Genomic DNA, 26,602 nt, shown 5'->3' with positions numbered 1-26,602 from the left:
TCTAGAGCGCAGGCCCAGCAGTTGTGGCGCATGGGCTCAGCCACTCCGCAGCATGTGGGATCTTCCCAGACCAGGGCTCGAACCTGTGTCCCCTGCATTGGCAGGCGGACTTCCCAACCACGCCCAGCATTTTTTTTAATGTGTTATAAAGTGGAGAAAGTGTCTCACTTGGTAGGGTTTACGGTGATAATACTTAGTTATGAGGTTTTAATTATTCATAGAAAAATGCAGATTTAAATTTGAAAAGTTGAATCAAACAACCTATTAAAAACATTTGCCTTAAAGATGACTTTACTCTTAAAAGTATTTAAACATATTACTCCATTACTAAAAATATAAAGTCTTTCTCATGAAGAATCACATCAGTTCTTTCCATGAAATGATATTTAAGGGAATTCCCTGGCGGTCCAGTGGTTAGGACTCCACACTCTCACTGCTGAGGGCCCAAGTTCAATCCCTGGTCGGGGAACTAAAATCTCACAAGCTGCTCAGCACGGCCAAAAAGAAAAAGAAAAAAAGATATTTAAGACCACTGCAATGCAAACCCATCACTCTCTTTTCTGTCTAATGTCCATTGCACTGGTTTGTTTCTTCTCCTTTAGTTCATATGTTGTAATGATATAAATGTCTCTTAGCCTTTATTTAATTATTATTTTTAATAAATTTGTTTATTTAAGTTATTTATTTTTGGCTGCATTGGGTCTTTGTTGCTGCACATAGGCTTTCTCTAGTTGTGGCGAGTGGGGGCTACTCTTCATTGCGGTGCACAGGCTTCTCACTGCAGTGGCTTCTCTTGTTGCGGAGCTCAGGCTCTAGGCGCGCAGGCTTCAGTAGTTGTGGCTCTTGGGCTCTAGAGTGCAGGCTCAGTAGTTGTGGCGCACAGGCTCAATAGTTATGGCTCGCGGGCTCTAGAGTGCAGGCTCAGTAGTTGTGGCACATGGGCTTAGTTGCTCCATGGCATGTGGGATCTTCCCGGACCAGGGCTCAAACCTGTGTCCTCTGCATTGGCAAGTGTATTCTTAACCACTGGGCCACCAGGGAAGCCCATGTCTCTTAGCCTTTAATTTCTTCTCTTTACTCCATCTAACGAAAGCTCTATCAAGTGCTGTATCATTTTAAAAAGGAGTGCTAAATGCCCTTGATGGTACCTTTCTGCTCCAATGGCACTCCACAATCTAGAACCAACCTTGTCTTCCATTACTCCCCAAAGCAATACTTTTATCTAGTCAGACCACACTCACAACAATCCCTAAAACACGCCAAGAATTATTCTCTTTGATGATGCTGTGTTCCCCCTAAATTAAATCATGTCTCTTACTAATTGTTCAATTCTCTTAATTCTTTGGCATCGATTAGGTTTACCAATTGTTTAAAAAAATCCCAATCAGATAGATGATGTCTTATAGTAATTTCCTGTGAACAGTCCTATTACCCCAGATGCAGGTTATTTGAAAGATAAGACTAGATCACTTAGCACATACTGTTACAAGCATAGCAGGCACGCAAATGATGTACGAAACAGCAAAACCCATAAAATTATTATTTTATGATGTAATTACATTATTATAATATAGAAAACATGTTATTTTTATAAAATATGATTTCTATTACAAGTTTTAATCTTTTGAATAGTTGCCAATGAAATAAAGCCTGACTCTTGCATATCCTTAAGGGGATTCAAATTATGACTGCAGAAAAGACAAACTGTTTCAAAAATACCTTAAGAAGTTCAAGTCCTGAACGAATAGCTGTATCTGGACTTACACCCTCCTCTTCATCATCTGCTGTCCCCTCTATTGATTTATTCATTAGTTTTACCAGTGCACTATTAAAGTAAGAAAATCTAAATTAGTAACACTACTATATTAGTAACTGTATCCTAATTACATTGTAGCAGACATACACAGAATCTAAACCACAAATTCAAGTATCTTCTGGAAGAAAAAGTTATTTTGTGACTTTTTAAACTTCGCTCTCTACATAACAACAGAGCTTATTTTTAGTGTATCTGCCCCACTCACGTATAGTAAGAGTAATTCTACTGAAAAACAACAAAACTAAATGACACATGTACTGGAAATATATTTTTATAAGTATAAGCAATGTAATATTCGTACCCATATATAGAGATCATTTGCAATTTTAAGAAAAACAGTAAAGATGGCAGTGGCTAAATGGACAAATGACAATGCCCTCAAAGCAAAAAAACATAGCAAACACTCACATGGACAAAGGCTAATCACTTATAATTAACACTGAATCGGTAATTCCAAAGAAATTTATAACAATTCATGAGAAGCATCATGCTAAATATATCCATAAACATTCATCAATTAAAAACTACTTAATTGTCCAACATTATTGAATTAGTTTTTCAAATATACCTAACCACCACAAAGTGGAATATTGCCTGGTCAACATGATACTATTTTAAGTAAAAACAAACATGACCTTCGTTTTTGAAACTTCAATTCTTCATCAGTAAACTGAAGAAAGATATTAAACTTTGAGGATATTAAACTATTACAGCAAATAGCCTAGTACAGGCAAATATTCAACAAATTTAGCTTTCACCCTACCCCAACACAAACCTCTTCCCCATTAGGAGTCACTCCTTATTCACCTCCACCTCCTTCAGCCCTAGGCATCCACTAATCTACTTTCTGTTGCTATATACATTTGCCTAGTCTAAATATTTCATATAAATGGAACCATGTAATATGTGGTCTCCGTGAGTGACTCCTTTCATTTAGCATATTGTTCTTCAGGTTCATCCTTGTTGTAGTATGTATCAGTACTTCATTCATTTTAATTCTGAATAATGTTCCAATGTCTGCACATAAGACACTTTATTTATCCATTCATCAGTTGATAGTCCATTTGGGACATTCTATTTTTTGGCTATTACGGATAATATCGCTATAAACATTTATATACAGATTTTGTATGGGCATATATTTAGGAGTGGAATTGCAAGGTCATATGGTAACTCTATGCTTAAGTATTGGAGGAACTGTCTAACTGTTTTCACAAGCGGCTCCACCACTTTACATTCCCACTAGCAATACATGAGGGTTCCAATTTTTCTACATCCTCACCAACTCATCTTTTTGATCACAGCCATCTAGTGGGTGTAAAGTGGTGAATCATTGTGGAGATACACACATAAAACATTGCCATCTCCACAAAAACCTGTCTTATGCCTCTTCTGTGGTCAATTCCCTTTTCCTACCCTGGCAATAATAACTCATCTGCTTTCTGTCACTATAATTTTACCTTTTCTAAAGTTTTATATTTTACATATTTTGTGTCTGAAAACTTTTATGTGACATAATGCTTTTGAGACTCCTCCATGTTGTTGCATAGAAATCAGTGGTTCGTTCCTCTCTGTTGCTGAGAAGTATTTCATTGTATGGATATTCCACAGTTATGTTTATCCAATTACCAACTGATGGACTTCTGGGTATTTCTATTAAAGACATAAGTAAAGCTGCTAAAAGCAGTTAAGTATAGGTCTTTATGGGAAGTATGTTTTTTTTTTTTTAATGATGTTTTCTTTTCTTATAGGCAAATGTCTAGTATTGGGATTCCTGAGTCATAAGGTAATGTATGTACATTTAATGTACAACAAACTGCTTTCAATATCACCAACACATGGTTAGGTAAGTCTACATACTCACCAATACTTTGTACAGTCAGTATCTTTAATTTTAGCCATTCTAGTGGGTGTGTAGTGGTACTTCTCACTCTAATTTGAATTTGCATTTCCCCAATGAGTAATAATGTTGATTGTCTTTTCTTGTGCTTATTTACTATTTGTATGTTTTATTTGATAAAGTATCTGTTCAATTTTTTTGGCCATTTTAAAATTGGTTTGTTTGTCTTATCTCCCCGTCTGTGGCTTGACTTCTTTTTCTTAATGATGACTTGCAGCGAGGAAAAAAATAATTAACTTTTCTCTCATTGTTTGTACTCTTTATGTCCCATCTAAAATCTTGCTCACCCTGTATTTTGTTCTAGAATGGTTACCTCTGACATTATACATTTTTAAAAAAATTATTTCCAATTTGAGAAAAATATTCTGAATTAAGCTTTCTACTAGAAGGAAATCCCATAAAACGCATGAATTTATTAACACGATTACAAACGTGTTTGATAAAATTTACAAATGTATCTGACTACTCATAATAGAGTCCGTGCATGCACGCATTTATTTAATAAGTATTTATTGACTACCTACTGTGTGTGAAGTCTTAGGGTCTATCCTGGAAATACAGTGCAAAACAAGACAGGCATAATCTCTGCTTTCATTACAATGTGGGTGGGATCACCCTTATGAGTCAAAAAGCTATTTGGGTGAGACAGACCCAAATCTTAAAGCCAGAACTATAGTCCTTCCTCTTGTGAAAGTATTCTTCCTCATTTCTAAATTAGATAAATAATATACACTCCATATAGTTCACAGAGTATGATGAAGCAAAAGATCATCACCAATCCAAATGCATGTTCAAAACTGCTTGGGAAATTATCCATGTGTCTGTTTCTCTCCTATCCTGTATAACAACTGTTAAAAATCTTTACCATTCTAACTCAGGTCTATTTTTTAAATCCTTCCACTGAGCAGACTACCTCACTGTTAACATAAAGGAGAACAATGGAGGCTTTCAGTGAAAACTGTAATTTTCCACATCCTATTTTCTAACCTCCTTTAATGCCCTAGGGGAAGATTTTCTTCTTCCTGTTCCATTTCTTTAGGGATGGTACTCTATCCTAGTTCTAGTCCCCTTACCCCATCTTCAACCTCTCTTCTTTCCTTTTAGCACCTTTTAAAGGTATTTAAATATTCAAAATCCCTTCATTAAAAACAAGAAAAGACCCTTCTTCAACCTTACTCTCTTTCCATCAGCTCATTTTTCTCCTTTACTTTTTATAGCTCAACTGTCTATACTAGCTGTCCCCAAATACCAATTTATCTCCTATAGCAGTTTAGAAGGGTGATAAGGTGTATATCCCTTTGATTTTCTCAGACCTCAAGATGGCCAAGTGGGATCTAGTGGGCTCCTACTTAGCTAGGCCAGTCACCTCTAGACTTGAGCAGTTTTCTCTGCTCAAATACTGTAATTTTCTTTGTGTACCATGATGTGGTGTGGAAGGACTATCCTATGCCCTTCTCAATCCATGGTAATCTGGATTTGTCCTTGCTAACCCAAAGAAACTGTTCGGGCATTGTAGTGGTTTTCTATTTTCTAAATTCAGTGGATATTTGAATTTACTATTTTACTCTGGGCAGCATCTGACCCCTGACGTCTTTTGACCATGCCTTTTTAAAAAACATCTTTTAATTTAATAAATTCTTTTTCTTCTGCCAGCCTTTTAATTATTAGTATTCCTCAGGATTCAGTCCTCAACCTTTCTCTTTCTAAATTTTACCCTCTCCCCAGGTTTCAATCATTATTACAATCACTACTTCATTTTCAACCACTATCTACAGACCAGTAACTAACTGTAGCATGCATATGTGTATTTGTATGTACATAAGTCTGGGGGAAATATACTAAAATAAATAAATATATTTTTAAAAGTTATATTTAGAATGATTTTCTACTATTCCCAATGCTTCCTTCCCAAATCCTTCATTATGGCTGAAGTATATGCAATTTTCTAAATAATTCTTGATTCCTTTTGCCTTTGTTCTTTTGTCTGCTATTTTTCTTCCTAGAATAGCTATTAACATTCATTTAGCACTTAACTATGTGTGAGGCATTATGCTAAGTGTTCTACATAGGTATATGTTATTTAAGCCTCTCAACAACTTCACTGAGTAGTAATTATTATTGTTCTTATCTTAAAGATGAGTAATTTAAATAACCTGCTCAATGACACAGGGCTAGTGGCCTGGTCTGCTCTTCTCCTGCAATCTTCACCTGGCCCATCTCTATAATTCCTACTGACCATTCACTACCCATATTATGTGCCATCTATTTCAGGAGCCTTTTCTAATAACAAATCCATTTCACACAATTCAGGTTAGGTAACTCTCCTTCCCCAACTGCCTGATGTACTTTAAAAATCACTCCTCTAAAGGTATGCTCAATGAATAAATAAACCCTCTGTTTGCAATTTATATTCCATGAAAATTTGGTTACATGGAAGGAATCTTATATGACATATTTCTCAGTAAAATTAATAAATTGGAATTTTGCATAAAATTAGTCTCTTAGACATCCTAACCTAACCATAAGTTAGTTGGTTTTTCTGAGTCCAGACAATCATGACACTACTGAAAAAACTGAGTTTTTGGTCTTTTAAGACTGGAGATCAAACACTAGCTTATTATAATTTAGTAAAGTAATGAAACTCTGTGAGGCCTCATGGAGACAAATATCAAAGGCTTCCTGATGCCAATTATATGTCTCTTTCAAAATCAACATGCAAAGGAAAGAGTGCCTACCATTTCCTTGATTTACCCCATTAAAACCAAATGGTATAGAGCAAAGGACACTGACATTGAAAATAATAAATCTCAGTTTAAGTTATGGTTTTTGCTGTTACCCAGCTGTAAAAAACCACCTGATCTCTCTCAGAACCATAGCTTTCTTATTTGCAAATAAGGAAATTAAAAGATAAGGAGATCTTAGCTAAAAAAAAACAAGAAAACTCCACAAAAAACCCCCTACAAACATCACCATTATGAGCTTAATTGTGTACCCCCAAATTCATTGTGTTGAAGTCCTAACCTCCAGTACACCTCAGGATGTGACTGTACTTGGAAATAGAGCCTTTAAAGAGATAATTAAGGTAAACTGAGGTCAAATGGGTGGGGCATAATCCCAAATGATTGTTGTCCTTATGTGAAGAGGAGGTTAGGACGCAGACATGTGAGGAAAGCAAAGAGTTATACTCTGCATCCCATGGAGAGAGGCTTCAGAAGAAATCAAACTTGCTGATACCCTGAATCTTGGACTGCTAGCCTCTAGAATGTGAGAAAATAAATTTCTGCTGTTGAAGTCACACAGTCTGTGGTATTTTGTTATGGCAGCCCTAGCAAACTAATACAATTGGAATTTCAATACAACCAAAGCAGTGATTCACATAAGATAAAATAACAGCTAGAACCAGGTCTCCTAATCCAAGGAAAAGAGAATCAATAAATGCTATTGAGTTACCCAACATAAAAAGATATGTAGATAATCTACTGGAAAAATGGTTAGTGCAAGGGAAAAGTATTCTCAGAAGTTTACAATAGAAAATCATTAGAAACAAGTGAAATGCATGAAATTATGGGAACAGTTAATTAAAAACAATAGCTGTCAATGTCTGCTTACTTTTTGCATATTATCACTAATTTTCACATTCATATAACAAGATGTTATACCCATATTAAAGTTAAAAATAAATTAAAAACTCAGATAAAGTAGAGCCAAAACACTGGTAAGTAATACACATGTGTTCAGAAAGCAGATTAGTCTAATGGCAATCTTGTGCTACCTTCAAACTATTATTGTTTTTCACATATCTCAAGTGAACAGTAATATGATACACACTAAAGAACACTATGTGGCCATGAAAACTGTTAAGAAAACTCAAAGGCTGATGAAAGCCTATACATTTAAAATTTTCTTCCTTCTCATGTTCCAGGTTTTCTTTAATGAGCACATACAAGCTAAAAATAAACACAAGAACTCTTAAAAAAATCAACAGTGAAGCAAACCAAAGATCAAAAAATAAACTTTGGTAGTTCTTTCAACTTCAATGATATAATGCTTCTGCCTTTAAAAAGGTGTACGGGAAACCTTTTTAGGTCTCCTTGGGGACCCAGAATTTAAACTTATAGCACTGTAGTTTCAGATTATATTCTATTTATGAGTGAATATATTTCCTAGCTTACCTGATGGCTTCTGAATCAATGTGCACAGGTGCAATTCTTTCCAACAGAAATTTGACCATTTCTAGAAAAGGATTTGTTGGCTGCTTAGGATTTGCAAGTTTCCGGGCTATTTCTCTCTATAGAAAGGAAGAGTTTTTACGGTAAGTATCATCCTCTTTCATGTTTTTCAAAATAAAAATGATCACAGGCAACAAAAGCATTTAAAGATTCAAAACCATCAGACGTAAAAAAGCCCTCTTCCTGCTTTACAGCCTAAGATGATATACTCATTAGGCAATCACTAGAAAACTTGGACTGTAGAGAAAAGAAAGGGGGTGACATGGTATGATTTATGCCCTTTGTCTCATATTTCTCCCATAAAATTAATACCCTATAAACAATCTTTTTAATGCTCTACTTTTGAAAAAATTAAAACAATTTATACTTTTATGGGTTTCATTGGTTTATTTCATAGTTTGAAAAAATACTTTTATTTCAGTCAACAATTTGCTTTTTTTTTTTAAAGAGGGGAAGACTTGTAAGTGTATAAAGTTTTTCAGCTCTGGAAGATCATAGTTCAGTTCAAAGACGGTGGCATTACATCAAAGAGCTCCTAGAAAGAAAAGATATTACTGCTGGAACTTTCTAAAGAATATAAGCACTTAATGTTTGTAGAGACTGAGTCCTCCAAAGACAAGGTTAAATTTACAATGTGCTGGGCACTGGGGTAAGAAATTTACTTTAATAACAAGACTTTTAATTGACTATCTCTGATGAATAGGTGTAAAATGTTAGCTGACAAGATAAAGCACATTAAAAGTGCTTTCTGAACTATAAAGCAATAACAAATGATAGTCACTCTATTAATTTCTCGTAAAAATTTTTTTTAAGGATATTTGTCCAAGGGGATAAAAGAGAAAGGAAAAAAATGTCTATTGTAGTTTCAGTAACATTTTGACACAAATTAACTATAAAGGTCACATTAAATTAGATACCACCCATATTTGTTATTAGAGTGTAAATCCAAAGGACTGAGATTCTGAAGAAAATTTATTAGTTACTAGGAGATGCTTGATTTATTTTGCAAGCTGTAATTAATCAAGCAAATTTTCAGCATTTGAGAAAAAATAAAAATATTTTAGGGAGTGCTTAGGCCTTATATACTTTGCTCTAAACCACAGATACACATTTAAAATCAACTTAAATACTCTACTATCTTTTTTTTTTTTTCTGCGGTACACGGGCCTCTCACTGTTGTGGCCTCTCCCGTTGCGGAGCACAGGCTCCAGACGCGCAGGCTCCGCGGCATGTGGGATCTTCCCGGACCGGGGCACGAACCCGTGTCCCCTGAATCGGCAGGCGGACTCTCAACCACTGCGCCACCAGGGAAGCCCCTCTACTATCTTTTGAAATCAGACTTATTTTGTGCAGGTCTCCCAAAGAGGCAATTTTCCCCCACTTTGTATAAAATTTAGTTGCTTTAACATAAGATAAAGTCAAGTGATTGTCTAACAACAAATATGCCACTGGAAAATTGCTAGGCAAACTATATAGTCAGTACTAAAAAATGGAAAAACTAGGCATTAGGAAAGAGTTACAGTAATACATATATAATCATAAGAAAAATAAAGGAAATGCTAACAGGAAAAAGAATAAATCACATTTAAGCACAGTAATAGCACTATATAAAATACACCAATGCATGTAAATAATATTATTAAGGCACTGTTTTAAAAACCTGATATTTTTGTATTCCCATGTAACAATCTTACATTTAAGTAATCCTTCAAACCATATTTTATGTATGTAATATTTAGGTATCTCTTATAACAATTATTTTAAAATAATATATGTCATAATCATAAGTGATACTGGGGATAAGCAACAAGCCAAATTAGTACGTGGCAAGTAAGCAGCAACAAATAAACAGTTCCCTTGTTTTCTTTACACACTCTAGAAAAAAAAAGGGGTACTCACACATACTTCCAATACACAAACAGAAACATCAGATAAAGATGTTTTACAACTGAAAAGTAGTTGAGAACTACTTCTGAGAAGTAACCATATGTAACCCTTTTAGGAAATAACAGCAGAAAGAGTAAAGAAAATTAATTCTTTCTATATTCCTGACAATGCTTCAGAAATTTCTGATCAAATCTATGCTATCACTGCAGATTGATACTTACTAGTTACATAGTTAAATAAGTTGTTTAGAATACTTAAGCACTCTTAAGGTATATCAAAGAAATAAGGAAATAGCCCCTATTCTCAAGCAGTTTATAATTTACTAATTGGTTATTACAAAAAATTTTTTAAAGCTTTAAAAAATGCTGCATCTATATATCTTTCTTTTTCATACATATCGGCTTTCTCATTTTGACAATAAAAAATACCTATTTGTTTAAATTAAAAAAAAGGGTACTTCCCTGGTGGTGCAGTGGTTAAGAATCCACCTGTCAATGCTGGGGACACTGGTTCGATCCCTGGTCCGGGAAGATCCCACATGCCGCAGAGCAACTAAGCCTGTGTGCCACAACTACTGAGCCCACGTGCCACAACTATTGAAGCCCACATGCCTAGAGCCCATGCTCTGCAACAAAGAGAAGCCACCGCAATGAGAAGCCCACACACCGCAACGAAGAGTAGCTCCGTGTGCCACAACTAGAGAAAGCCTGCATGCAGCAATGAACACCAAACACAGCCAAAAATAAATAAATAAATATTTTTTTAATTAAAAAAATAAGTTAAAAAAGAAAGTATTCTTTCACATACACGGTATTTCCTCTTGTATAATTTACTGCTTTCCTAGCTAATAAAAATGATTCTTGAGGGACTTCCCTGGTGGTCCAGTGGTTAAGACTCCGTGCTCCCAATGCAGGGAGCCCGGGTTCAATCCCTGGCCAGATCCTATATGCCACAACTAAGAGATCCCGCATGTCACAACTAAAAAAAAAAATCCCACATGCTGCAATGAAGATACCACATGCAGCAACAAAGATCCCATGTGCCCGCAGTGCAGCCAAATAAATTTAAAAAAACAAAGGCTTCTGCATTAAAAAAAAAAAAGATTCCTGAAAGGATTTATATTATCAATATTTTTCTGTAGCTGGAATCAGTAAACTAGATAAAACACACCTCTCACACGAAATAATTTCCAAAGGTTTAACTTTCATGTTAGTGACCTATTCTTTTGGTTTCCTGGGCCCAATTCCAACATGGTGAACAGGGGCGGGGAGTGGGGGGGGGGGTGTCCCCCCGCCACCAACAAGCAATTCTCTGCACACAAGCAGAGCATACTAAAATTCAGTCTCTACCCCCCACCCGCCCAACTCTCCCACTTCAGATGCCAGTAGCAAGCCCAGGTTTACCTGTACCTCAAACCAAATGACTATAAATCAGAGGTTCCCACAACCCCCATCCCTTCCTTGGGCTCAATTAATTTGCTAGACTGGCTCACAGAACTCAGAGAAACATTTTCTTACTACTACTAGATCACTGGTTTATTATAAAAGTATATAACTCAGGAACAGCCAGATGGAAGAAATGCATAGGACAAGGAAAGGACTCAGAGCTTCCATGCCCTCTATGAGCTTGCTACTCTCTGCAAACCTCTACATGTTCACTAAACCAGAAGCTCTCTGAACTGTGTCCTTTTGGGGTTTTATGGAGGCTTCATTACATAGGCATGATTGATTAAATAAATCATAGGCCATTGGTGATTGAAGTCAATCTCCAGCCCCTCTCCCCTCTGAAAAGTTCCAACCCTCTAATCACATGGTTGGCTCTGATGGCAACCAGCTCCCATTCTTAGGTGAGTTCCAAAAGTTATCTCATTAACATAACAAAAGACACCTTTGTTACTTTCATCACTTAGGAAATTACAAGGGTTTTAGGAGCTCTGTGCCAGAAATATGGACAAACACCAAATACATATTTCTCATTAGAAATCACAATATCACACCTGTGTATCGCTCTCATTAAACTATAGAAAAGGTTATACTGGGACTTCACTGGTGGCACAGCGGTTAAGTATCCACCTGCCAATACAGGGGACACTGGTTCGATCCCTGGTCCAGGAAGATCCCACATGCCACGAAGCAACTAAGCCCGTGAGCCACAATTACCGAGTCCGCGTGCTGCAACTACTGAAGCCCGCACGGTCTAGGCCCCGTGTGCCACGACTACTGAGCCCGCGTGCTGCGACTACTGAAGCCTACACACCTAGAGTCTGTGCTCCACAACAAGAGAAGCTACCACAATGAGAAGCCCGCGCACTGCAACGAAGAGTAGCTCCTGCTCGCCGCAACTAGAGAGAGCCCGTGTGCAGCAACAAAGACCCAACGCAGCCAAAGAAACAAACAAAAATTATATTAAAAGAAAACAGGAAGCATTCTATGACTGTTACTAAATAGCGTAAGTTAGCATCTCTCTCTCCTTTTGTTTTTTTCTTCTCGACCTCCTCCAGGAGATATAACTATGCTAATACATACCAACAAGGCTTGAATCTCAGATTTCTAAATATAACTGCTGGAGGCTACATATACATCATTATCTTCTCCTATCCCTAAAGGATTTCCTCTGATATCCAGTCACCCAAACTAGAAATAAAGCAGTCATTCTTCATATACTGGTCTAATTCCTACTCATCCTTTAAGATTCAACTCAGGAATGACTTATTCTAGAACAAGCTATTCCCATTTCCACCCCTGCCTGGGATGGCTGCTGTTCCTTTGTGTTACCAAAGCGCATGATTCTATCAGAGTATTTAACACACTGTAGTCTCTACTGAAATATTTGCCTGCCTCTGTCACCTAAACAGCAACTTCGGTGAGAGAGCATGTATAATACAATTTACTAAATTATGTAATGAATTATAATGGTGTAGGCTTGTCCAAAGGACAAAATATACTTTGGACTTCTGAACACACAATGCATATCCAAATAATCCCGTAAGGAAGGTTTTTCTTTAAAGTATAGTCCGTGAACTACTCATCAGAATCACTTTGAGACTTTGCTAAAAGATGGAGATTCAGGACCCCACTCTAGACCTATTTTAATAATTCTTAGTGTTTGTCATGTATATGTAACATCATAAGAATTACTATTTATTTACATCCTATAGGGCAGCGCAGGGGACCCTCTAGTAGGCCGTACATAAAATTTAATTTTATCTTATTCATTTAACAATCCAATGAGGTTGATAATATTTATAGGTGAAGAATATGGGCTCAGAAATGCTGAGTAACTTATTAAAGGTCAAACTGGTAGTAAATGCTGAAATTCAAACCTAGGACTGTCTCAAATGCTGAATTAACAATATTCCTGGAAAATCTTAAAATCTGGGAACCATGGTCATAGGAAGATGCTAGAGGATAAAATAGCAAGCAGAGCTGAAGCTATGGCAAATAAGTGGTCCTCCACTAGAACCAAGGTGTGGAAACTCAAAACCTGAAGTCCAAAGAGAAAGCAAATCTATACAGCACATATTTCAATACCATTGCTCACCCTCTCACTATACCATCATGTATACTCGCATTAATCTACAGTATGTGCCTATTCATATTCCTTGCTCAAAGTACTTTTGCTAAAATTTTTTAGGAATGGAATTGAAACAAAAGGGGAAAAAAACATCAGATCTCCACTCCTACTAACTGTTACTGAGGAAAAAAGGAATGTGGATATTAAAGGATATGTATAACTAATAACAATAGCCTTTGGGGAGAAGGACAAAATGATACAGATGTTCTGGGAAACAGCAAAACTATTCTAACGGTGGTTGTTTTCCTGAGCATTTAAAGGGTATTACAAATCCTACTTTACACATGAGAACATAGAGATAAAGTTAAATAGTGTGCGTAGAATACACAATGCTAATGTAAGCTAAGAGAGAAATTACTGTGAAACCATTTACCAAAGAAAATGAACTCAAAAAATACGAAGAGTAGAAATTTTCCCCTCTGGAATAGAGTTCTATTAGCCATTCGGTGGCCCATTTCTTAAATATCCTCAGAATAACCTCCCCTCCAAAAAGGTGTCATTACCATGCTCTTTCCAGTGCCAAGTCCAGTCCTCATCTCCACTTTCCTGCTTCCTACAATCAATTCATCCTGAGATGTTTTCCTTACAACATCTGTTTTACATATACATTTTGGACTTGGAAACAGATATTTCTGTTCTGACAAATAGTAGGAATTCATGTTAGTACCATTTCTCAAACTCAAGCTCAAGTCTTATTTTTCTCAGACCAAAAAATACCACTTGATTGTTCATTCTCAAGGTCCACATTTCTTGAGCAGTACTCAGTCTGTACTGGTTCTTGCAAACAATGAAATGTATAGAAAGAGTGCTACTGAGGGTCTGTGAGATCTGGACTCTACTTGCAGCACAGCCACTATAACCAGCTCTGAAAAACTGGATGAGAAACTTCATCTCTTTAAAATTCAATCCTTACCTGTAAAATGAAGTGGTTAAACCAATTCTCTCTGCGTTTTTTTTCAAGCTATTTCATTCTATGATCAATTATATTAGTAGATGCCCAGCAGGATACAATATTCTGGAACTAGAATTCTAAATGCCGAAGAAGTAAATGAAACCTTTTAATGTTCTTAGCAAACCATCCTGTTCAGAAGTGCAAAGACCAAAGTATTCTGGGCACCTGGCACAAGCACACCCCTAAGCCCAGTGGAAGAGTCCACTGCTTCCTTCCCTAAACTGGCTTCCTCCCACCTGTTCCTGATTACTCCTCTTTTAAGATCCACTTAGAGACCCTATATCCCTACTAGACTGAAAAAAATACATACTCCACGTTCCCAGATGACTTTGTATATACATCTATTATAGTCCTTATCCCTTATCACATATTTAAATAATTATCTTTCTAGAACAAAGTTAGACATAAATAACTGAAATGATTTTCTTTCTCTTATTCATCTCTGTAAGCCTGGTCGCAAGCATAGTGTTTGTCATATATGTGTAATACTATAGAAATACAATTTATTGAAATCCTAAAGGGCAGTCTAGGGCCATGTATCTATATAGGATATCTGTATCTATCTCCTCTTAATAATCCTGTGAGGTTGTTAACATGTAGAGATGAGAAAAATGAGTCTCAAAAATACTGAACAACTTACTAAAGGTCTCACTGGTAGTAAATGGTAAAGATGAAATTAAACAGAAACTGTCTCATAAAATGCTAAAGAAATGAATGGATGAATTTTTCCTTCCTGATATTGTCAACAACTGGTTTTCTCTATAAAATAAAGAGTCTAAGAATAGAATGAAGACAAAAGCCTAAATAGGAATTACCTTATCTATAAATGCGTATATGCCAACGTAACTATTGCTGATTTACCTACTAATACATGGGAGAAGAAAATACACACACACACACACACAACACACAAAAGCATTTAGAAAATTCTTATTTACCTAATGAATGTCTACTAAATACAAAGCATTTTATCTTGCTCAATTCCTAGGATCAATCACCCTGGCTTAGTTCTCTAGTGTTTTTCCTGGAATTTGGCTGACGAGTGGTAAGTAAAGAGAACTAAATTGACCACAGATATACTCCTAGGTAATTCAGAGCTCACAATATTGTTAAACTCACACAAATAAAATAATCTATGTAAAGAAGGCTTTAATGAGATGTAAGTTTCTATAAGCAAAGCTAGGAGAGCAAATATAAAAGTATAATTTACTAACCACACAAACATCTGCCTGTTTGCACGAACAGGTTGGACTGATTAACAACTCCAACTGAGACCGCAGTTTTTCATCATCACCAAGGACTTGGTTAAATTTCTTCACAAAATCTTGTGCTTTCCCAGGGTCAGGCAAATTCTCTATAAAATTCAAAGAGAATCAATACTACAAAAGAAAAACCACTAAACTAAAAGCAAGCTGTCTTAAAAAATAATGCTGAGGTGCCAAAAGATAATCAGTCAATCTGGCTCTTAGAAATAAAATTATTAAGAAAAGAATTACTTTTTCTTACTTAGTATTAAATTGATAGTCCCCCTGGGTAAATTATTTGATGTCTACTATATATCTACAGAGTGAATAAACATACTCACTTGCTATGGTCATCAGTTTTCCAAACATGGCAGAACAGTTAGCCTCAGACTGAAATTTAAAACAAAAACAAAAGCTGTCACATGTGCTACCAAATTTCGGTAAGACAACTATACTCAGTATTGTACACTTTTTTAAGTTAAAAAAAAATCCATCACAATATACCCACTGGAAAATGGCTTACCATATCTACACCCTATGTTGATAACAAAGAACTATGAAGTAGCAACAACTATTAAGTTAGCACAGATAGAATGAAAGGAGATGCCAGCAGGAAGTTATTTAAAAAATTTTAAAAGAGTATATAACTTTCATAGGAAAATTACCTTGCCAGGAGACTGAACAGAAGATAATGAAAACAATTATCATATCAAAATTACTGTGAAACCATACACCAAAGAAAATTGACTAAAAATGTGGAGAGCAGAAAAATTTTCTTTCTGAATAGAGTTCTATTAGTGACTTTGTGGCCCATTACTTAATATATCACCTCCCCTCCTACTGCCCTTTCCTCCATTACAACAAGAGTGTTATTTTATTATTGAGTCTGCATGGTCCCATGAACCACCTGCTTTTGTTAAAGTTTTGTTGGATCACGGTCATACCCATTCATTTGTATACTATCTCTGACTGTTTCTGCACCACGAAGGCAGAGTTAGGCAGTCATGGAGACCGTATGGCTGGCAAAGCCTAAATTTTTCTATCTGGTCATTTACAAAAAAAAGTTCGACAACCCTTGCTTGGGCCACTGAGGGGTCTCTGTGTATGGTTCCCTGGCTAAGAACACCTATTCTAGCAAATATGTTTAGAAGTATATTAAGAGATTATTCAAATTTGTTTTCTCTACCTTCCAGAAAATGTTGGGCAGAATTTCTTTGTTAATTTGACTTAGGCATATTCAAAGGATTGATAACTGATTTGATACTGACTCTACAATAAAGGACCAAATCACAGAGCAAAAAACATTTATGACTTCTAATATAATTTTATATTAAGGTTTAATTCTAATGATTTGATAATTGATAAACTATAACTTCTTATTGTCTAAATACTTGATAAGCTGGAAAACACCATTTCTTTGCTCATGCTGGAAAATAAAATTTTGTTATATTCATGTGAAATGAAAATTTAGCTTGGATAACCACAGAAATTGTTAACTGACATGTGGAAAATAAAACACATGAAATACTTTTTCTTGCTTCATTATATACGACTACAGAAAAATTAACAATGACTAAAACTGAATTTAAATAAAACATCATGAACCTACCGTAGGCTGCTTGTGCAAATCCAATAGTTCTCGTACATGACTTCTAAGCATGTTCTGACACTTCCACATTTCATTGAGAGCCCTGTAAATAAAGTTATAAATATGAAAAAAAATACATAATATAACAATACTGGTCACTACTCAACCTTACTACTTTTCTTACACCATTCTTCTACATCTACCTAAAATTTTAAGCACCAGAAAATTTACTTATTAGGATTAACAGAGTTTAGTTTACATTACTTAATATAAAGCTTCTTATGAGAGAAAATATTTGAGAAGTTTCTAAGGATGAACAGGATCGTGCCAGGTAAACTGAAGGAACTGAGTCATTCTAAGCAGAGGAAGCCAGAATGTTCTGCTACAAAGAGAGATAAAATGTCATCAAAGTCCATGGCACATATAGGAAAGTTAAAAAAAAAATTTATAGGCTTGGAGCACAGAATGTGATTGGGGGAGCATAAGGAAGCCAGAACATACAGTAGAAAAGGATCAGATCATGAAGGCCTTTTTATGCCAGGCTAAGGGGGTATGCATGAAGTGCATTTCAAAAAATGAATTTCTGAGAAATGATGTGGATTCAAAATGCTAAATTAAATTGAGTTTCTTTATTCTAGACTCTTTTCTCTCCACGAAAGCAGATTTTCTTCTCTCACAAACCCACTCTGTAATTTCAGGTGCCCACAAGACCTCTGGGAAATTAGTCTATCTCTGAGTACTCTTTGTCAAATATTTTGAAATATAAACAGAGATCAAGACCTTAGGCCAGGGGTTTACTACCTACAGTGAACATTATGAACCACTTTCAAATCCTTTTTTAAAATGATGGCTAATGTCTCCTAATAGGATACACCAAGGATACGTCATTCTGTGGACTTTCTGCTGAAAATGCATAATCTTGATCCAATGATGAGGAAACACTGGATGAATCCAAACTGAGAGAACATTCTACAAAATAACTGGCCTAGGCAATACTCTTCTGGAAAATGTCAAAGTCATAAAAGACAAAGACAGACTGAGGAATGGTTCCAAATTAAAAAAGACTAGAGACATGACAATTAAACATGCAATGTGTAATCCTAGAAAGGGAAAAAAAAATCCATAAAGGACATTATTTGACGATTGAAGAAATCTGAATGCACACTGGATTAGACAATATTTTATCAATGTTAAATCTCCTGATTTTCATAAAGGCACTCTAGTTATATAAAAGAGTATCCTTGTTCTTAGGGAATACACACTGAAATATTAGAGGTAAAGGGATCCAATGTCTGCAAATTACTATCAATGCATCAGAAGAAAATACATATATAAAGTATGTGCAAATGGCAAATGATAAAAAGCAAATGGTCAAAAATTATGAATCTGGGGCTTCCCTGGTGGCGCAGTGGTTGAGAATCTGCCTGCCAATGCAGGGGACACGGGTTCGAGCCCTGGTCTGGGAAGATCCCACATGCTGCGGAGCAATTAGGCCCGTGAGCCACAACTACTGAGCCTGCGCATCCGGAGCCTGTGCTCCGCAACAAGAGAGGCCGCGATAGTGAGAGGCCCACGCACCGCGATGAAGAGTGGCCCCCACTTGCCACAACTAGAGAAAGCCCTCGCACAGAAATGAAGACCCAACACAGCCATAAATAAATTTAAAAAAAATTATGAATCTGGCTAAAGGGGATATCACAAAGCTTTGTTTTATTCTCACAGCTTTTCTGTAAATTTGAAATTATAAGAAATTAAAGGCAATATATATATATATATGTAAATGTAACAGCTGAGGTTCTTATTCAGAAAAATCAGAATTCTCAATGACAGGAGTTATTTAGTTTTTTAAAAGCTTTATTAAAGTGGAATGTCCACACATCCTAGGTGGCCTGGGATAGTTAAAGTTTATTCCAGTTGTCTGAACAAAATTATTACTAGTGCCTCCTTTCAATCTCAAAAATATCTCAGTTTGGACAATCAATCACATGGTTATTCTACATAGAAGTGATCTGGACATGCTCTCCTGACAAAGAACCAGTTCTTAGCTCTTAGGCTTAGTATGGTAAAGCTCCAATACTATGATTGAGATCCCAGTCAACAGGTGAACAAAAGATAATTTTGACATGGGGACTTCTTTGAATCCCTGAAACCATATTACTGGCTCAGTTGCCAAATATGCCTATGCATATAGGAATATTTTTGCTTTTAACTTAACCGAACTTATAAAAATTTTCTCTATAAATATTTATCTGAGGTTCTTGATTCAACCAGAAGAAGCAACAACCCTATCAACAACAATTAATTAAATAAGATGAAGTAATTTTATAAAATCTTCAAGAAATACTCCAATCACTTAAAAGGTAACTTACTTGACAGCATTTGGATCCAAACTAGCATATAAATAATACAAGCATTTCATTCTCTCTTCTGTTTCCAGGTTGTGGGGGACAAGATACTGAGCAAAGATTTTCTCTACCAACAGTCTACGAGGCAAACAAACAAAAAACCCAAGTAACACAGTTATTCTATTTGTTAGAAGCCACAGCCATTTCATATTTTATCCACCTCATGCAAAGATACCATACCAATGATGATACTCATCTGTGAAAATACAATGGAAAAGATCAGTATGTGATCAATGCTTTCCCTTTCAAGTATGGCTATTTTAAAATTTAGAGCTACGGTTGCTATTTGTGGCTTTACATTTTATCAGTATGAAACATTTGTTCTAAAAGGGTTATATATTATTCCTAAGCACAGGGTGCTAGGCTGTTCTACCTGTTCTTCTTCATCAGTCTGGAGCTATAGCAAATTACTTAACATTACACATAAAGCTATGATCTCAAGAATAATTAATTCTCAAAAAAAAATTTTCCTTTGATTAGTTTGGCTCCTTTCCCATGTTGTCATTTAGTAAAATCAGGGGGCTCTTCCTTCATCTTCCTGAAAATTCAGCTTTTCTTATGCACATTTGTCTTCTTTCCACATTCTAAATTCCTCACCAATATTAAAATATCCTTCTTGCTAAGCTTATAATTATTATTCAACATCACTGGAACAAGAAAATTTAAGGGCTCTTCATTAGTCAATGAAATACATAATCGATCATGTCAAAGTAGTCAGTCTAACTCAATAAAACACTGCAAAGTATTTTGCAAAAACCGAAATCATTACTATAATCCAACAGAGAATTGTAAGTAACATTCAGAAAATGAAAACAATATAAGTTCTCATCTCAAGAAAATAATTTTTTAACCACGTATGCGGACGAATGTTAAACAGATATTGTGGTGATCATTAGGCAATATATACAAATATAGAATCATTATGTCATACACTTGAAATTTAATGTAATGTGTATGTCACTTATACCTCAATAAAAAAATACAGTAATACCTCTATTGGTACTTACAGTGTTGTAAAAAGGAAAAAATAACCAAGTTATTAAATAGTGCTACTTTGCTAGGCAGTGAGCTAGGGGGCATTACATTCATTATTTTATTTAATGCATAAGACAATTCTGTAAGAAAGGCTTATTATTACTCCTTTTTAGATAAAATCAAGTACACAGAAGTTAAATCAGCTGTGCATGGGCACAGATCTAATAAAGGGCAGAATGAACATTTGGTCTCTGGTCTGAGTCCAAATCTCATGCGTATTTCACTATTATTATGCTAACTCACAGTCTTAGCTGGAGTCTTATTTAAACATGGTATGTCTAAATATGTAGAAAGTGGTTTCTAAACTTAAGAGAAACTAATTATTATGAAAAAATTAAATAGAAATATTTAAAAATTAAAAGCACTTTTATATTCAACCATTTTACCAACATATTAGACTCACTTGTCATCGATGCTATTCTGATAATATATATGCAAAAGTTTGTCCTTTATCCAGCTGACTTTCTCTGCAGCTTCCTTTCCTGCTTCACCATGAAGACAGTATTTCTTATAAAGCTGAGCCAGACCCATCATAGCTTCTTTTCTTACTCGCCACTAGAAAGTATAAAGTTTATTGGATAAGCTAGATACCAAACTTTAGTACACAAATCTGCAAAAATTACCATTTCTTCACTAGGTTGCACAATGAGATTTATGTGTGCATAGATTAGCACAATATTAATTTTCAAAAAAGGCAGACAAATCACTTAACCAACAATTTTGATTATCTTCCTATTTAGAATCATCCAGTGCAAATACTGCTAAATCATCTACCAATTTTTTATTTCTCTCAAAGCCAAGCAATAGTAAATCTTACAGAAGATTTCATTAGATTCTGTCTAAAAAAAAATTTGGCCAAGTTTTAGAAGTGATTAAAAAATAAAAGAGAAAGCGTATAATTCACTCTGCAAACAAAAGCCCTATCGTCTGGAATGTTTTGTCCTAGTTACATCCCTTTTGATTTTAACTCAGAATAAGAAGAGCAAAATTTAGTATCAAGATCTTAGAATTACAAAGTTGGAAAGCACCTTAGTGATCATCTTAAGTGAACGTCCTTACTCTGTAGATTAAAAGGGCAAATTATTTACCTAGTCACATCCTAGTCCGTGAAAGATTCTTTGGGACTTAAAGAGATTGGAATGGTTTGTGAGGAAAGAAAGGTGGTGAGAGGAGAGTGGACAGAAAAGTAGACTATAAAAATCTATAGAGTTAGAACAACAGTATGATGTAATAATAACCACAAGTTATTTGTCTCAGTAACAAATCAGAGTATACGTATCTTTGGCTTATTTTTTTAAATAAATTTGTTTATTTATTTTGTAGCTGCATTGGGTCTTCCTTGCTGCACGTGGGCTTTCCCTAGTTGTGGCAAGCGGGGGCTACTCTTGGTTGTGGTGCGTGGGCTCAGTAGCTGTGGCTCGCAGGCTCTAGAGTGCAGGCTCAATAGTTGTGGCGCACATGCTTAGTTGCTCCGCGGCATATGGGATCTTCCCAGACCAGGGCTCGAACCCGTGTCCCCTGCATTGGCAGGCAGATTCTCAACCGCTGTGCCACCAGGGGAGTCCCATCTTTGGCTTATTTAAGTTAATGCTTTCTTATAATTTTTAGTATAATTTTCTCATTTGTATGCTATTTGGTAGATGAAATGAAATTCTGTTCCCATATAACAGGTAACAGATGTCTTTTGACATGACTAATATGAAACGAAAGAATGTAAGCCATGAAATCAAAGATTTAAGTCCTGTCCCCATATTTTATAGAAAACAAAATTCAGAAAGGCTATACTCAAGGTCATTTAATTCATGACACCAAAAACCAGTTCCTAAAATGTACAGTAGGTGTTATTTGAATTATTAGACCATATCATACAGTCTCAGTTAGCAAGAATCATTTATTCAACTCTTCCTGAAACTATAAACAAACACTGACAGAAGTAGGAGTGAACTGTTTCCAAAAGGAGGAAGTAACACAAACGGCAATACCTGAAATCTGGTTTGGGAGTAGGGGGTGGGGGAGAGGGGGTAGTTAACAACTAACCAGTAGGGAGTATCATTTCATTTAAATTAAAGCCAAGGGGAAAAAAACTCTCAGAGTTAGAATTACTGACACAGTTGAACAAGTTAAATGGTGTCTACTTTATGTATCTGTCTCCTACGACTATTTCAAAAGAACTTAAAGAAGCATCTTGCTCCTAAGTGTCTATCGACAGATGAATGGATAAAGAAGATGTGGCACATATATACAATGGAATATTACTCAGCCATAACAAGAAACAAAACTGAGTTATTTGTAGTGAGGTGGATGGACCCAGAGTCTGTCCTACACAGTGAAGTAAGTCAGAAAGAGAAAAACAAATACCATAAGCTAACACATATATATGGAATCTAAAAAAAAAAAAAGGTTCTGAAGAACCTAGGGGCAGGACAGGAAAAAAAACGCAGACGTAGAGAATGGACTTGAGGACACGGGGAGGGGGAAGGGTAAGCTGGGACGAAGTGAGAGAGTGGCATGGACATATATACGCTACCAAATGTAAAACAGAGAGCTAGTGGGAAGCAGCTGCATAGCACAGAGAGATCAGCTCAGTGCTTTGTCTCCACCTAGAGGGGTGAGATAGGGAGGATGGTGGGGAGACGCAAGACAGAGGTGATATGGGGATATATGTATACATATAGCTGATTCACTCTGTTATACAGCAGAGACTAACACAACAATGTAAAGCAATTATACTCCAATAAAGATGTTAAAAAAAGAATGCATCTTGCTATATCTCTGTAGCAAGATATTGCTTTTCTACCCTGAAATTATAGCTAAATTACATTGGTTTCAAGAGGGTAGCAGATTTTCAGCTATGCTTCAAATAAAATACCACATTGCAAAGGCAACCTTTGTTGAAGATGTTAATAAGTAACACATTTAATCAGCCTGCCTTGCCTGTGTATCTCTTACTCATGGTTGACACTTTCTTAGCAACTGCTACTACTGTTCTTAGTACTGCTTTTCTTTATCAACCCACGTTTTTAACTGCATCCACATGGAGGAAATTACACAAAAAGAATAGTAACTAAACATCATTTCGGCCCTTAGCTTAGCACAGCAATATGGAAACACCACTTTCATAGAAAGTGTGATATTCTAAGACAGTTACTTTTGAAGATGCTAACTATAAAAGAAATAAATACTGGTGATCAATCACTATTCTTCTGAAACTCATCATGTAAGTGAAAAGGTAAAATAAAACTTTAATTTAGCTGTTCTTTTTGTAAAGGTAGGCTAAAAAACCCATGCCTAAGATGTGAAAAGCTATAGAATCCAATGTATTCATTTGTAAAGATAATTAAAAGATACACAGGAAACATACAAAGTATTAGCTTTTTATTTGGTATTGTATTAGTTGACTTTCACACAGAAAAACTTTAAATAGAAAATAATTTCTATTGTATTTTGCTAACAATGTAAACACAGTAAATTATAAAACAATAAAATTCCTCAGATTTTACCCGTTTGTCCAGTGTTCTTTCTCTTACAAAGCCAAGTAGCTGATCATTTACTAAGGCAAGGTCTCTTTTGGCAGCTGTTATTATAGTAACAATGACATCATGACGAATAGCTTCTTCTGGATCATGTGATCTAACTTTCAAGTATTCTGAAATAGGAGAAAAAATTAAGCTAAATGTTAGGTATAATATTCATTATGTTCAGAATGACAAAAAAACCCTAATGCTTTTAAGTTTATGTCCATACTGGAACAATGATTGTAAAATGTAGCATAAATTTAAATTATTTAATTTTTGAGGTGGCAATACCCTACATAATAACAAAATAAACTATACCACACTATTTATTACTGTAAAGTCACACCTTAATAAAATATTTTATATCAACTATTCTGGAAAAGCCAAATCGGCACCTGAAATCAAATCAGCACCTAATTTAATACAGTTTAGAATTTAAGTTAACGATACATATTAAAAGACTTAAAATATAGTAAAAATGCTTATAGCAAGTTTGCTGATAGGTATATATCTTCGCATTACGCAACATAAAATAACATTCTGTGACCTCTAAAAAAAATCCTAAATAACTACGATACAAAGTTATTTCCTCTTTTTTGGTAAACAATATTTTGATAGCAGTTACTTTATTTGTTACAACCAAGTAAGTAGGTTTAAATGCTCTACTTCAAGTGAAGAATGAGAAATTCTAGTCTACTTCAGAAGAAATCATTTTCCCACCTATTATTAGATATGTTACTATATTTATCACACAGATATGATTTGTGCCCAAACCCAGAGTCATAAGGAAGAGTCTACTTCCTCAAACTATGATTTCCAGAAAATTCCAAAGGATTACAATGTGAAGATTTCAAATGTAATTTTATTGTATAAACATGAAATCCCTTACTAGTAGTCCATGACTGATAGAGACCTGAAAGAGTGCCAGAGTGAAATCTATTCAGAAACCGAAGTTAAAGTCAAAGGCCACAACTAAAATGTATTTGTGTGATTACTCTCATACTTCAATAAACCAGCTACCTTACCTGTGAGATCCTTTGCTAAATCTGGGTGATTCATTAAACAGTGACTCGCAAATTTCACACTTTCTAATCTCACAGGAACGTGAATGTCATTGAATCTACATAGAAAAAGATTGCTAATGTTAGTTATAAGGCAAAATAACTATTTTCAAATAAGGTATATCAACGCTATGTAAACACCTATAAACAACAACAGTTACTGATTATAAGATGTGTTGGAAAAAAAAAAAGATGTGTTGGTTTATTAAAATGACAGTTAACTTGTTCTGAAGGAAGAATATAAAGTAAAAAAGATACATAATTTCACAAGGATATTTTTTACAACAGGATTTTTTCACCATGCTAAAACAAAAACAGTATAAACACATCCCCCAACCCAAACTACCTTCACTGGAGAACCAAAAATTGGAGCTTAAAATTATGCTACAAAACAAAAAATAAATATTCAAAATGCACAAAATCTATTTGAAAGAAGTTAATAGGAGGAAAATACTAGAGGAATGTGAGGTAGAAAGCAAATCATATATGAGGCAGACACAGAAATTCAAAGATAAGTACATAAAATACATGTGCCATATTGCCTCATAGCAAAAAAGTTTCATATGGCTGGGACCAACCTGTAACTGCTATTTTAGGTCTAATATATTATAAGAACTTAATAATATGAAACTCAGTATGTAGATTCAGAACTGCATATAGTAAGGATAAGCTGAGAAACTCTCGTTTTAAATTTATTGGGCAATTTAAAAACATATTTATTGGGCTTCCCTGGTGGCGCAGTGGTTGAGAGTCCGCCTGACGATGCAGGGGACACGGGTTCTTGCCCCGGTCTGGGAGGATCCCGCATGCCGCGGAGCGGCTGGGCCCGTGAGCCGTGGCCGCTGGGCCTGTGCGTCCGGAGCCTGTGCTCCGCAACGGGAGAGGCCGCAGCAGTGAGAGGCCCGCGTACCGCAAAAAAACAAAACAAAACAAAACAAAAAAAAAAAAAAAAAAAAAAAAAAAAAACATATTTATTAATTATGAATAACGTGATTTTATTTACTTATTTTTTACCCCTTAATCTCCCTTACCCATTTCTTTCCTCTCCCAACCCTCTTCCCCTCTGGCAACCACCTGTTTGTTCTCCTTATCTATGACTCTGTTTCTGTTTTGTTATGTCTGGTCATTTGTTTTGTTTTTTAAATTCCATATGTAAATAAAATCATACAGTATTTGTCTTTCTCTGTTTGACTTATTGCACTTAGCCTAATACCCTCTAGATCTGTCCATGTTATCCCAAATGGCAAAATTTCTTTCTTTTTTTATGGATGAGTAAAATTCCATTGTTTATGTATATACCACATCTACTTTATCCATTCATCTACTCACTGGGCATTTGGGTTGCTTCCATATCTTGGCTATTATAAATAATGTCACAATGAACATAAGAGCTAGTG

At 35.5% G+C, this 26,602-nt stretch overlaps 1 protein-coding gene across 4 annotated transcripts in view; it reads right to left on the bottom strand.

Annotated features, from left to right (window-relative positions):
* The window catches only part of PDS5A (PDS5 cohesin associated factor A), a 131,529-nt gene that overhangs the window by 39,088 nt on the left and 65,839 nt on the right, over window positions 1-26,602 (bottom strand). For all 4 annotated transcript variants that reach the window (XM_081251304.1, XM_081251303.1, XM_081251306.1 and 1 more), the window contains exons 10-18: window positions 25,170-25,264; window positions 24,130-24,275; window positions 21,033-21,184; window positions 19,559-19,672; window positions 17,211-17,292; window positions 15,943-15,991; window positions 15,572-15,711; window positions 7,889-8,004; window positions 1,720-1,825 (exon numbers count right to left, since the gene is read on the bottom strand). In XM_081251304.1, the coding sequence (XP_081107430.1) occupies window positions 1,720-1,825; window positions 7,889-8,004; window positions 15,572-15,711; window positions 15,943-15,991; window positions 17,211-17,292; window positions 19,559-19,672; window positions 21,033-21,184; window positions 24,130-24,275; window positions 25,170-25,264 (1,000 nt within the window). The remainder of the gene's footprint in view (window positions 1-1,719; window positions 1,826-7,888; window positions 8,005-15,571; window positions 15,712-15,942; window positions 15,992-17,210; window positions 17,293-19,558; window positions 19,673-21,032; window positions 21,185-24,129; window positions 24,276-25,169; window positions 25,265-26,602) is intronic.

Source organism: Mesoplodon bidens, assembly GCF_964165515.1.
Source record: "Mesoplodon bidens genome assembly, chromosome: 1".
NCBI classification, from domain to species: domain Eukaryota; kingdom Metazoa; phylum Chordata; class Mammalia; order Artiodactyla; family Ziphiidae; genus Mesoplodon; species Mesoplodon bidens.
This window is presented reverse-complemented; position numbering and strand designations above follow the sequence as displayed.